Source organism: Pollachius pollachius (assembly GCF_949987615.1).
Source record: "Pollachius pollachius genome assembly, chromosome: 2".
NCBI lineage: Eukaryota > Metazoa > Chordata > Actinopteri > Gadiformes > Gadidae > Pollachius > Pollachius pollachius.
In genome coordinates, this window is record NC_136935.1 from 45,268,771 (window position 1) to 45,282,592 (window position 13,822).

Sequence of the window (13,822 nt, forward strand, 5' to 3'; positions counted from 1 at the left end):
ACTAGGACAAACTGACCCTACAAGGAGAAATGTAGTTGTATTACCATCTATAAAACAATTGCATGACATACATGTACAGTAATATATGTATAATAGTCCGAATTTGCCTTTTGCAGTTTGATAACTGCTAAACATAGTCAAAACATAAAATATCTGCATTCTAAATGCAATCCAGTTCCGGTTAGGCGGAATCCAATATCCAGTCCATGTTTTCTATGGTTTCCTTAAGGTCAGTCAATGTGGTCGTCAACAGTGTGTCTGTTTTGCAATGTTGGGAAACATTCTTCAATTTGTAGAGTAATTCCCAGCAACAGAACGACAGATCCAGAATGAATAAGCTCCTCAGTAACTCCCGGACCCGAGTCCTAATGACCTGCAGGACTTGGTTCGCCTATCCACAAAGAGGTGTCCTGACAGCGGCTCCAAATACCCCGAAAAGCCGCCTGGCATCCCTCAACTCTCAGCCTCCACAGCGGACAGAGTCCCGCAGGCACAGGTCCGGGGGGGCAGGTATGAATGTGTTTGACAGAGAGATGAAGAGACGACAGAGGAAGTGGGCAGCGTCGCTACAGGGGAGCCAGCAATTTGACTACCTGAGAGACGAGGTAATGTCTAGCATATCACCTCAGGTTCAGTTGATATGTTGACATATGACAAACATTTCCTCTTGGCCAAACATATAACAACACCATATGCATTCAGCGTAACACCGAATATCAAAAACATAACAATTCTAAAATATAACACAACTTAATTACATTCTGTAATTGTATTATGACTGTTGTATTATGTTCAACTAATGACATTACGTAGTACGTCTATTGCTTTGATTTAACTTACAGGACTGATAGCCGATAATATAGGAGTAGTTTGATTACATGTAGCAGGTTGAATGAAGCTTGTCGTAGTGCTGAATGAGGAGATGATTTGGGTTGTTGGGGGATGTTCTGCAGGTGGGGAGTCGCGTGGCGGACCGGGTCTATGACATCGCTCGGTAAGTAATCACCACACCTGTCCTATATGCTGACCGATCAGAGTTGAAACTAAACGTCTTAACACATTTGTACACATGTAGTTGAGTTTAAGGTTGTAAACTGTGTTCACACTGTGGTCAACTCTGCATGGCAGTGGTCCCAAAGACCCCAGGACCCCTCATTAGTCTCAAGACCCCATTGTGAGCCCAACTTGCATTTGCTACACACTTGTTTGAACCCCTTCAAACCACATTAGTTAACTCATGGATAGAAATACTAAGGCAATCATTATAATAGTCTGTGTATGTACAGGACCTTTCAAACCTGTGAATGTTGTTGGTATTGGGTTCTAGAGGTTCTCCGTTTCTGTCTTTCTCCAGAACCTTCCCGCTGGCTCTGGACTTGGGCTGTGGGAAGAGCCACATCGCCCAACACCTGAGCAAGGTACACCCTCCCAGCATTTTTGAAGGGGACATATTATACCATCAGGTGTGAGTGTGATTAGCCATTACAAGCCGTTTTGAAAATCTGCCTCTTCTGACATCACAAGTGGGCGTGTCCACCTAGATGTATGATGGATATATCAGCAACATTTGCTACAGTCCACTGGGTAGGCTGGTAGACCGATCTATCCAGCGCACATCTAGGTAGACACGCCCACTCAAAACGGTTTGTTACAAATAATCACACTCAAACCTGGTGGTATAATATGTTGCCTTAAACTCATTTATCAATCAGTGATTGAATGATATGTGTATCATTGATTGACCTGTGGCCTGGTTCCTGTCTCTCAGGATGTGGTGGAGCGTTTGGTCCTGGCAGACACCTCAGAAGACCGCCTGGTGAGTCTCCAGGTCCACATGGAACACCTTCAATATTTAGCCTTGAAACGCCTAAACGTGTACTTCTATTAACATGAGACAAGACAGGTGGGGCCTACAGCTGATTCAAGTACATTGTCGGCAGTTTTTTAGGAAGTGTTGTACATTGAAGTAATTTCAAACAGATAGGTAGAAGCCTTGTCGATTGAAGTCATTGATAGTGCAGCAGGAAGGGGAACAGATAGGTAGTTTTAGACTGAAGTGATAATGCAGTAGGAAGGGGAACAGTCAGGTAGTTTTAGACTGAAGTGATATTGCAGAAGGAAGGTCAACAGTCAGGTAGTTGTAGACTGAAGTGATAATGCAGTAGGAAGGGGAACAGTCGGGTAGTTTAAGACTGAAGTGATATTGCAGAAGGAAGGTCAACAGTCAGGTAGTTGTAGACGGAAGTAGGGCTGTCCCATGAAAGTCGATGATTTGAATCATCAGTCGGGAAACTCCGCAGTCGACCCAGAGAATAAATTGCAAACTGCGCGTACAGATGCCACCGCAGGCTTAATATTCACCATTTGCATCATAGCTCTAATGATAATAATAAAGAGAAGCTTTATTTAGACACTGTCCATGTCACTGTTGCGACTTTGTTTACGGAACAGAATCCCGCAGAGGGAAGCGGCTGTCTCCACTTACATTATTGCTACATTTTCACTAGAAGCGCAGTCAGTGTGGCAACACAGATAGTAAGAAAACTCATTTTTTAAACCTCCAAAAGACCTGCCCCGCACGGCTGCCGAATAGTCGAATCTCTGGACTGAAAAGGCAGATCTGACACAGCGCTGTGTGACGACACAGCGCTGTGTATTCTTTCAGGCTCAATAAATGCAATCGGATCGTGAACACAGGGCTCATATAGTGGATTATCCACTAGCCTATGGACATGAGCCCCGTGTTCATTATCGGACCGCATTATGGGCAGGAGCCTAATTAAAGCCCGACAGGAATAAGTTGGCTACAATTCCGACGACTTTGATTGACAGAAAACTGTTCAGGTGAGAACGTAATGAGCGCAACGCGCAAGCTTATATAAAAGGCCTATAGCCCAAAACAGAGTGTTAATAGAAAGAAAACTCATTTTTTAAACCTCCAAAAGACCTGCCCTGCATGGCCGCCGAATAGTCGAATCTCTGGACTGAAAAGGCAGATCTGATTCGACTCAGAAAATTCTGAGTCGGGGACAGCCCTACACTGAAGTGATAATGCAGTAGGAAGGGGGAACAGATAGGTAGTGTTAGACTGAAGTGATATTGCAGTAGGAAGGTGAACAGTCAGGTAGTTGTAGACTGAAGTATTGTCCCTCCAGAACCAGAGGTCCGCCTGTGAGATCCCGACCCAGTGTGTCCTGGCCGACGAGGAGTACCTGCCCTTCCCAGAAAACACCTTTGACCTGGTGCTCAGCAGCATGAGGTGATGACCTTTATCCTTTGACCTGGTGATCAGCAGCATGAGGTGATGACCTTTGACCTGGTGATCAGCAGCATGAGGTGATGACCTTTATCCTTTGACCTGGTGCTCAGCAGCATGAGGGGATGACCTTTGACCTGGTGATCAGCAGCATGAGGGGATGACCCTAACCCGGTGCTATCAAAGGTCAACAGGTGAAGGAAGATAAAGATGATGTCAATGGAGAATTTTCCCTCTAGTGATCGCTGTTATTTATCTACACCTGGGCAGGTCTGTTTATACCTGAGGGTAACGCCGATAGATGGGTTATATGACTTCCCAGTCGGTCTCCCAGGGCTCCACCTCCCTAACCCTAAGACCTCTAAAGGAGACCGTGAGCAGGAAAACAGAGGAGGAAATTCCTGCCAGGGAGGATAGGATTGTGATAGGAGCTGAATGGAAGTATGCAGAATGGTAGCATAAACAAGACAAACTAAGGTTGAGTTTGATTAAGTTGTTTTAAATCGTGTAATCCACCAGTTTCCGTCTTTCTCCTCTAGTATGCACTGGATCAACGACCTGCCGGGAGCCTTCAAACAGGTACACCTCAACATTTAGTCAGCTGCAGCATTAAGTCAGCTCCAACGTTAAGACGTGTCCAACATTTCACAATGGCTGCTGTGCTCATGTTAGAGCAACAGCAGAACTCCCACTTTGTAGTTATCATAGTAGTTAGATCAGGTTAGTAGTTATAGTAGTTATTTCAGGTTTGTAGTTATGATATTTGTTATATCAGATTGGTAGTTATGATACTAGTCATATCAGGTTGGAAGTTATCATAGTAGTTATTTCAGGTTGGTAGTTATCATAGTAGTTATTTCAGGTTTGTAGTTATGATATTAGTTATACCAGATTGGTAGTTATGATACTAGTTATATCAGGTTGGAAGTTATCCTGCCAGTCCTACCAGTGGGAGCAGCAGCTGACGCAGCCGGCCGTGCGGTGCTCCCCTCCAGATCCAGTCGGTGCTGAAGCCTGACGGGGTGTTCATCGGCGCGGTGGTGGGCGGGGAGACGCTGTTCGAGCTGCGCTGCTCGCTGCAGCTTGCCGAGACGGAGCGCGAGGGGGGCTTCTCCCCCCACATCTCCCCCTACACTGCCGTCAGCGATCTGGGGAACCTGATGGGCCAGGCCGGCTTCAACATGCTCACCGTGGTGAGGACCCGGCTAGATTCAGCTCGCAGTAGGCAGGACCGGTTAGAACTGGTTAGAACCATGTTAGGACCAGCTAGGACCAGCTAGGACCAGCAGGAACCATTTTGTACCATCTTAGAATCAGCTAGGACCCGTTTGAACCAGTTAGAACTGCAATAAACGAGCTTTGGGAGTGAAAAAAAGAGTAAACTTTGTAAATTGTTTGGAGAGGTAAAAACCATCTAAGAACCAGCTTAGACCCATTTGAACTGGTTAAAATCATACAAGAACAGCTTGAACCTGTTTGAATTGGTTAAAACCATAAAATAACCAGCTTGAACCCATTTGAACTGGTTAGAACCAGCTAGGACCTATTTGAACCATGTTAGGACCAGCTAGGAGCAGTTAGAACTGGTTGGAACCATGTTAAAACCAGCAAGGAACAGCTTGGCCAAGGAGCAGGTAGGGGTCAGACAGTACAAAGACCTGTCATTAAGGAGTAGGTAGGGGTTAGACAGTTCAGACACAGGTCATTGAGCAGCAGGCCAAGTCAGAGGGTGACTCTCTCTCTTCTGCAGGATCTGGATGAGATCCAGGTGGACTACCCCAGTATCTTCGAGGTCATGACGGATCTGCAAGGTCAGACACATCACACAGCATCTCAACATAATGATATAATTTTCATAATTTTTGTAACAACATCACTACAGTTTATTACCTAACTAACTGCTGGCTCAAGGTTCCTATTGGCATGGTTTATATGGAAATGTGAATCAGCCCTGATCTTTGTTCAGCCCACCTCCTCTCCCAGTGTATGCGTGTTCTGAAATTGTTGCTGATCCATTGACGGGTGTTTAGCAGCTCCTTAAAGGAGAAATCCAGTGTAAAATGGATCTGGGATATGTTTAGTATGATAACGAGTTGGAATGTTCGTTTGGGAGCCAAAAAGCGCATAGCGACTCATTCTTAAGTTGGCTGTTTTTAGCCGATTCTACCAAAACGCTATAAACTTGGAACGATGGGGGCATTTCTTATGGTAAAAACTAAATCCATTTTACACCGGATTTGTCCTTTAAGCTGTCTCTTTGGTCCAACACAAGCAGCCACATATGAACTGGATGCACTGGATAGCTAGCTTTCCCTAATAGTGCCCACAAAGAAACCAATACACACATTTTGATTCAAAAGATTCTCTCTCTCTCTCTCTCTCTCTCTCTCTCTCTCTCTCTCTCAGGGATGGGCGAGAGTAACTGCGCGTGGAACAGGAAGTCTGTCCTCCACAGAGACTCCATGCTGGCGGCGGCGGCCATCTACCAAGGTAAGCACAGAACCAATAGAATCCTCCTTTGGTCAGCCCCAGACCAGGAGGATCCTTCCTGGTCTGGGAGTAGTCTAGGGGAGTATGACAGGCACTATTATGGGATGGAATCCTGTCAGGTCTGGTCTCACCTGGTGTGAGCAGTGTTGGCCGGGTCCCAGTACAGCAGGGCCCGGTGAACCCCAGTACCGACCCAAGCAGATAACAGAACAACAACCAGACGATTAATGGGGTCTCTTGCTGAACCTCAGAGTGTCATGAACATGAACATGGGACCCGAATCCGTCTCCAGCAAGGTTAGGGCTGGTTTGGATGAGGTTATTGGTACACTTACGTAAGTTAGTGGTAGGGTTAGGATAGTGGTAGGGGTAGGTTAATGGTACGGTTATGTTAGTTGTAGGGTAAGGTTAGGGGTTGGTTGGTGTTAGGGGTTGGTTGGTGGTAGAGTTAAGTTAGAGGTAGGGTTAGGTTAGTGGTAGGGTTAGGGTAGTAGTAGGGTTAGCTCAGTGGTGTTTAGGTTAATGGTAATCATGGAGATGAGTAAAACACTGCGGTCTATTTTCAGAAGAGGAAGTGACTGTTCCAGCGGATGATGAGGTGCAGAATGTGTCCACTTCCTGTTTGGTGTCTTCTCTCCCTCTGATATTACCCACGTCACCGACACTGATTTGTAGATTCTAACTTCAAATGTTAATCTGTTTTGACCCGTCCCCAGAGATGTACGGCCACCCAGACGGCGGCGTCCCCGCCACCTTCCACGTCCTTTACATGATTGGTTGGAAGCCTCACGAGTCCCAGGTAAACAGGATGTGACCTCAGGACAGTGTTGTGTGTGGTGTTTGGTTTGCGTTAACAGCATGTTTCCTTTTGTCTTCAGGCCCGGCCGGCGAAGCGAGGGTCCGCTACGGTGTCGTTCAGCGACCTGACCCAGGTGGGGCGTACCGTCACCAAGGAGACGCCGTAGAGACGCCAGACCCCGGCCAGAACATTATATTTATGTTACAATAATGTACATAGTGTGGGATTTAAAGTGTTGACCTTTTTAAAGATGAACTGCAATAAACAAGCTTTGAGAGAGAAAAATTAGTGAGTGTTTTTTAGCATAACATTAAAATTATAGAATGAGGTATTTGTACTATGAATTATGCTTATAATAAATGCGTTTATATTGTGTTTATGTATATTGTGGACATGATGTCGATTACATTTTTCTGCTGAAGGCAGAAGAAGCGTGATGCTCGGGGGGTTAAGACACGCCCTTGGAGGCTAAGTTCCTCAAGCATTGATGTTGATGTCGGAGATTGCTGCGTTGCACAAGATGAAGGTCTACGGCTGGATAGCAGTGGCTGGGTGGCTCGTTCAGGCTCAAGAAGGTAAAGAAACGCAGGATAGATGATAGATGGATAGATGAGCAACGTATACTTCAGTCCACTGGGTAGGCTGGTAGACTGATCTATCCAGCACAGATCTAGGTGGAAACACCCACTAGTGATGTCATATGGGGCAGATTTTCGAAATGGCTTGTAAGGCTAATCAAACTCGCACCTGGTGGCATAATATGTCCCCTTTAACAAATCACTAATTAAAGTGATTAGTTAATCACTTTAATTAGTGATTAAATTCATGTCTAGGAATTGGTAACCAATAAGTAATTAAAGAGGCTATGTTTAGGGACCAGTATTCAATAAGTAATCAAAGGGGCTATGTTTAGGAATCAGTAACCAGTAAGTTATTAAAGAGGCTATGTCTAGGAATCAGTAACCAGTAGGTAATTAAAGGGGCTATGTTCAGGAATAAGTAACATAAGTAATCAAAAGGTACTATGTGTAAGAATCAGAAAATCCTTCTCATTACTTTGAACGGCAGCCTTATGGAGGTCATGCATTCAGAACCCTGGAGTGTGAGCTGCCTGCGTGGGTTGAAAAATAAAAGTCATAAAGTAATAGTAGTTATAATCACTAAGAAACCTACAAATTGAAAAAAAGGTGAATCAAGAAATATGTAATTAAGGAACAGGTAGGGGCTAGACAGTACAGTGACAGGTAATTAGGGAGAAGGTAGGGGTTAGACAGTACAGAGACTGGACATTAAGGAGCAGCTGGTAAGACAGTACAGAGACAGGTTATTGAGTAGCAAGTAGCATTTAGACAATACAGAGACAGGTCATTAAGGAGCAGCTAGGGGTTAGACAATACAGAGACAGGTCATTAAGGAGCAGCTAGGGGTTAGACAATACAGAGACAGGTCATTAAGGAGCAGCTAGGGGTTAGACAATACAGAGACAGGTCATTAAGGAGCAGCTAGGGGTTAGACAATACAGAGACAGGTCATTAACCTCTTAAACCCGAGCGCCCCCGGGGGCGGGGGCAGCTGCCACAACGTGTGCTGTAAAAACAGCACCACCATGCTCCAACATGTCCATGATGCATACCCACGTAACGGGAAGTAGCTCAGCTAAAAGCCCATGATAACCATTTTTACCTAAACAAAACACAATTCTAACACCGAGCAGCTAAATGAGCCCGTAGCAAAACACGCAAAACGTGCATGCGCGCATTCTGGCCGCCGCCGATTTCGCTACTTCCTGCCACCCACACAAACTTTTGATTGGCGAATGGTGGTTTTTTTACATGGATTTGGGTCGATTTGGCTGTACCTCGACTCTATTGGCTCTGACGGTTCGGTAGAGGGGTCAATCATCCAAATTGACCAATGCATACCCAAGATATCTTCCCGGGTTTGACTGGAAGGTCAGCATAATTCGCCCCAGAAGCGCCGAGAACATTCTCAGAGCAGACACTCCGGCTAGATAGAGACATACGATGTTTGCATTCCTAGTTACATAGTAGTTAGCTAGTTATTTTGTATTTTCTTGCCTTTTTTTTCTCCATTTGTTATTTTTTTCAAATAAATAATGGCAGGCAGCTGTTGCCAGAACTGGACACCGATTAATTGTACTGCAGGAAGTGCCAGGTCCCTTTGTGCTTCACTTCCAAAACGAACTGCTTCCAGCAGTGGCATGACAGCCCTTAGTGTATATAGTTAGTTTTAGTTAGTTAGTTATATTTGTTCAAAGTTGCTGCCAGTGTGTTTATATATATATATATATATATATATATATATATATATATATATATATATATATATATATATATATATATTTCCAGTGCATACTAGAGGAGAAAGACGGAAACTGGTGGATTACACGATTTAAAACAACTTAATCAAACTCAACCTTAGTTTGTCTTGTTTATTTATCCCTATAGTGATTGTAGTCTTCAGCTGTGTTTTTACCTTTGTTTTTACGGTTTGGTTTTATTATATGTCGTTCTCAAATATATCTGCTCCAGTTGGAGTCAAACTTCATTTCGATTGTATGGTTTTCTTTGACTGGGAAAATGTATAGAGGTCTGGGTGAATTTTCAAAACAAGTCAAAACTGTTGAATTTGGATGGAATGAATACCTATAGTGATATGTCAGTGAAATAAAATTAGTTTTACAGTCTGGTACCTTAGAAAGGTCAAATGGCACTGGTGGGGGCCCAAAAGTGCCCAAATGGCACCATTTAGTCCGCCTGGACCTACCTGTACTAAAACCTCTCTAAAATAATTTTATTCACTTTATTAGCATTTATCCTGGAACAAGGTACTCATCAGATGTTGTTATATGTTTCCCTAACGGTTCTGGGCTACTATCCTATAGTTTCAAGGTGGTATTCACTCTAAATAATGTGTTTTCTCTAGGCGAAAATTGAAAATTGACATTTCTTACTATGTTCTAGCTGAATTTACTCTGACACAGTAACATCCATATTGATTCTGACACTTCTGCAGCCACCTCACAGGTGTTACATTCTTTTTGAAACCAACTTTATTCATATAGCCCTTGTAGTTGTGGAGGCATACTCTATTCATTTTGGGCATGTCATCTCGGGCAGGAGGCCTGTGAAATAGGCCTAGGGCTTAACAGGTTAAGGAGCAGCTAGGGGTTAGACAGTAGAGAGACGGGTCATTAAGGAGCAGGATGGCTCCATTCAGTCTAGATTGACACCCGCATACGTCACCGTTCGTCAGCCGAAAGAAAGCAAGTGGTCATTATATGCAAATGTATCTGAAACATTGTTGTACTGTGCCTACTTTTCTTGGATTGTAAAATTCCAAGACCTTGTAATCCTATTATTAATGATCCCATGGCATTTTCTAACATTAATATGAGTTCCCCTAGCCTACCTATGCTCCCCCAGTAGCCATTAATTCCGTTGGGTGTAAAACGAGCACTAGGCATGCTGCTCCGCCTTTGGAAAAACGAAGCTCAGACGCGCCGTTTTGGAAATTTCCCCGTATGTAGTCATAAGGGGAGATGCTACCTCCCCTTTCTCTGACTTGCCAGCCCAGAGAATTTGGCCCGCCAACGAGATATGACCGTGCGAGCGCCACGTGTGTGTGTGTGTGTGTGTGTAATCACACACACACACACACACACACACACACACACACACACACACGCACACTGTAATGCAAGTGTTGTACACTCTTTGTTATTTGGATAACCGTTCTGCTGTTAGTGTTATGGCGCATAACACGTCGGTTCTTTGACGTCTCTTGTACTTCCACAATGAGACTGTAGTTGGGGTTATCTCAGCCATGGTTGAGAAGGAATTGGGGGAAAGGAACTTTGGCTTTGAATCCCTGAAGTACATGAACCACAACATGGAGGAGAAAGGGATTGTTGCCCACGAATGTCTCCCGCTTGAGCCCCGCTTCCCGCTGCCCGGGATAATATCGTCTGGAGGCGCACATAGCTTTTGGCCGTGATAATATGTATTATATGATATAGATATCTATGTATTATATGATATCATTAAGATATAGAGCTCCTGGACTGTAGCGCAAGTGTTGTAGGCCTACACTTCTTTGTTATTTGGATAACCATTCTGCTGTCGGTGTTATGGAGCATAAAGCCGGCCACACACCGGCGCCGAAGTGCAGCGGAATTTCACGCGTGTCAAAAGCCGCCCCTAGCACCAATAGGGAGCGGAGCGCTGCAGCACTGTTGTGATATGTTTTGAAAGAGGAAGATCAACAAACTTAGTCGGTATAGGCTACCATAATGTCATACCAGCTGTTTTATGACTACATATATGGCCCTCATGCCCATGATCCTCTGTTTGTGCTTACAATAATAGTCACATTAATTCATAGTTACAGTTACGGTTTAGTCACTTTACACACTTAATTTACTTTCATTGCTGTTGTTGTTTTTGCATTGTGGAATTATTTATCTAGTGCATCAACAATCTCCATATGTACAGGACCTTGTATCAAGCCGGGATGTACCAAACAGCCTAAAAAAAGTGCTTTTCCTGGGGCGACGCTAGGGAATAGAACAGTGGCGTGAAGCCTGGTTGGGCTGCGCGCTGCTGCGTGTTTAGCCGCCGCCGATGTGGTCTAGTACGTCCGAAATAATGGGGGCGTTCTTTTTGACGCGCCGAAGCGGCGAAAATAATGCAAAAAGAATGAGCAATGAAAGTAAATAAAGTGTGTAAAGTGACTAAACCGTAAACAAAGTGCCGGACAGTACATAAAGAAACTATGAATTAATGTGACTATCATTGTTAGCACAAACAGAGGATCATGGGCATGAGGGCCATATATGTAGTCATAAAACAACCGGTATGACGTTATGGTAGCCTATACCGACTAAGTTTGTTGATCTTCCTCTTTCAAAACATATCACAACAGTGCTGCAGCGCGCCGCTCCCTATTGGTCCTAGGGGCGGCTTTTGACGCGCGTAAACTGCCCGCCACTGCGCTGCGGCGCCGGTGTGTGGCCGGCTTAACACGTCAGACTTTCGTCTCTGGTATTTCTACAACGAGACTCATAGTGGAGGTTATCTCAGCCATGGTTGAGAAGGAATTGAGGGAAAGGAACTTTGGCTTTGACTCCCTGAAGTACATGAACCACGACATGGAGGAGAAAGGGATTGTTGCCCACGAATGTCTCCCGAATGAGCCCCGCTTCCCGCTGCCCGCTGCCCGCTGCCGAGGGACCACCGCCTCGGCGCTGCAGGAGGCGGTGGTGCCTAAGCACTGACCGCTGCCGAGAAGGTGGTCCCTCGGCAGCGAGGCTCCGGCGGGAGAAAACCGAGGTCAACAATCGCGGGCAACAATCCCTTTCTCCTCCATGTCGTGGTTCAGTCTACTTCAGATTTATGTGGACGTGGAAGAACCAGAGACGTCGGAGAACCTGACACAGTCGTTTGAGATTCATAATATCGTCTGGAGGCGCACACAGCTTTTGGCCCTAAAAATATATATTATATGATATAGATATCTACGTATGATATGATATTATTTAGATATAGAGCTTCAGGACTGTTCTAGAATATTAACAGAACACGGCCAAAGGCTGTGTGCGCCTCGCCATTGCGATACATCCACTGTAAACAGAGCTCATGGTACCGTGGCCACAAGCTGCTCAGGGCCACATCCCCACCCTCCTCCTTGACCCACCTCTCTCCTCCTCATTTGCATTAAAGCAACAGACACCAAAACGAGGCGTTTGGGGAAAGCTCAATGTGCGACTAGCTCGTAGTGGCTGTAATTCTGCACCACGGCTGAATTTCGGGAACGTCTTCAAATACTGTGTTAGGGGCCCACTAATATTTATATATAAAGCATCCATGAAGTAGCATGCCATGGGACCTTTAAAGGAATACACAAGATATCTGTAAATTGCCGTCTGCTTGTCATACCCAGATTCAGACGAGCTGTTTCATTCCAAATTCATCCTTGTGTGAGTTTGCAGGGTTAGCATTTCCTTTCTCTTAGCTACTTCCATGGACTTGCAGAGTTAGATGCTGTTCATGTGAGGGGACTTCACTTTTAATAACTTTCCAAAGAGTCCCAATGTTTTCAGAATGGTCGCTTGATTAAAACAAGTGCCAGTAACAGTTGAGCATTTGGAATCTAGATACTGGAAATGAAGGAGCTGTGAACCTAGCCGTGTCTCTGGTGTCCACAGGGTCCCATTCCACGGTGCACGTGTCTGAAGGGAAGACGGTGGAGCTCAAGTGTCTTCACGTCTCTCGACTCCCGGTCCGGTGGCAAAGATACTTGAGCGGGAGCCTGGTCTCCCTGCTGGACCACAACGAGGACGGACACTTCAGCCTGGCCGCCGACAACCAGTCTCTGGTGGTGCAGCGGGCGCGAACAGAGCACAGCGGCATGTACCTCTGCCAGGGTAAGAACTCAGTGTACCTTAAGGTGGATCCGCCCCTTCAGGAGGACCAACCAGGAGCCTTGGAGGAAGATTTGGCGGAGGATACGACCACCCCGTTACAGGGATCTGCTGACTACTGGATGATCCCGGTGGGCGTGGCAGTGGCGGTAGGCCTGGCACTGGGAGTGGCACTGGGCGTGGCCCTTCTGATTCATAGGAAGCATTGTTCCAGGAAAACACTTCAAAACCACAGGAGCCACCCTACATCCGACCCTGTCGTGACCTCTGACCCGACCTCTGACGGGGTGTACGAAGAGATCCCGGACCAAGGCGACGTCCTGCGACGGGAATCAGGCGGTGGAAACGTTTATCAGCTGGCCTATGTCCCGCCCCACGGTAACCAGCTCTACGCCACTGTTGATAAACCCAGGAGCGCTTGCCCGCAGCGCTAGGAAACTACGCTCTCTGCTGCTCTCCTATTTGAGAGAATTCTGACCAATCACATCCCTCCTGTGGGGAAAATTATAATGTTGTAATGTTTCAGATATCTGGTATTTCGTGTGGGTGATTATGAGTGTCTTTCATCAATTAATATAATGTTCTGAATAAAATGTTATTTTAAAATCAATCAAGTAGACACTTGCTGGAATCCTTCCATGTTCTATAACAGAAGAAAAAACACACCACTTGTGGTGACCTGGTGATGTTGCTACGGTAACTGACTGATATGTTGCTAGAGTAACCAATTTATATGTTGCTACGGAAACCAACTGATATGTTGCTAGGGTAACCAACTAATATGTTGCCATGGTAACCAACAGTAAAAGAGGAGATAGAAGCGGTTCCGTTATTCA

The 13,822-nt window shown here is 45.3% G+C and overlaps 2 protein-coding genes across 3 annotated transcripts; both read left to right on the forward strand.

Moving 5' to 3' along the window:
* The first annotated feature begins 103 nt into the window (after positions 1-103).
* On the forward strand, positions 104-6,797 carry ndufaf5 (NADH:ubiquinone oxidoreductase complex assembly factor 5). 2 transcript variants are annotated; one of them, XM_079730051.1, is made up of 11 exons: positions 104-605; positions 954-994; positions 1,355-1,418; positions 1,769-1,816; positions 3,156-3,259; positions 3,796-3,835; positions 4,252-4,449; positions 5,007-5,067; positions 5,663-5,746; positions 6,462-6,544; positions 6,624-6,797. In XM_079730051.1, the coding sequence occupies exons 1-11, from the start codon at positions 330-332 to the stop codon at positions 6,708-6,710; spliced, it is 1,086 nt and encodes a 361-aa protein (XP_079586177.1). In that variant the 5' UTR covers positions 104-329; the 3' UTR covers positions 6,711-6,797. The 2 variants fall into 2 exon arrangements, with proteins under 2 accessions (XP_079586177.1, XP_079586178.1); XM_079730052.1 differs by lacking the exons at positions 104-605; positions 954-994; positions 1,355-1,418; positions 1,769-1,816 and adding an exon at positions 3,370-3,450 and having other exon boundaries at positions 3,232-3,259.
* A 240-nt stretch (positions 6,798-7,037) lies between these two features.
* Positions 7,038-13,456, forward strand: LOC307071379 (uncharacterized protein; the record flags this gene model as incomplete). The annotated part of the gene is made up of 2 exons (XM_079730361.1): positions 7,038-7,119; positions 12,771-13,456. 2 exons carry the CDS (start codon positions 7,038-7,040, stop codon positions 13,418-13,420), a joined length of 732 nt encoding a protein of 243 aa, XP_079586487.1. The 3' UTR covers positions 13,421-13,456.
* Positions 13,457-13,822: the final 366 nt, after the last annotated feature.

Bases quoted from the DNA above. Each gene is read 5' to 3' on its own strand.
- ndufaf5 (XM_079730051.1), top strand. From the start codon at position 330: ATGAATAAGCTCCTCAGTAACTCCCGGACCCGAGTCCTAATGACCTGC. The intron at 606-953 runs GTAATGTCTAGC...GATGTTCTGCAG, and splicing joins TTGACTACCTGAGAGACGAG to GTGGGGAGTCGCGTGGCGGA. The intron at 995-1,354 runs GTAAGTAATCAC...GTCTTTCTCCAG, and splicing joins CGGGTCTATGACATCGCTCG to AACCTTCCCGCTGGCTCTGG.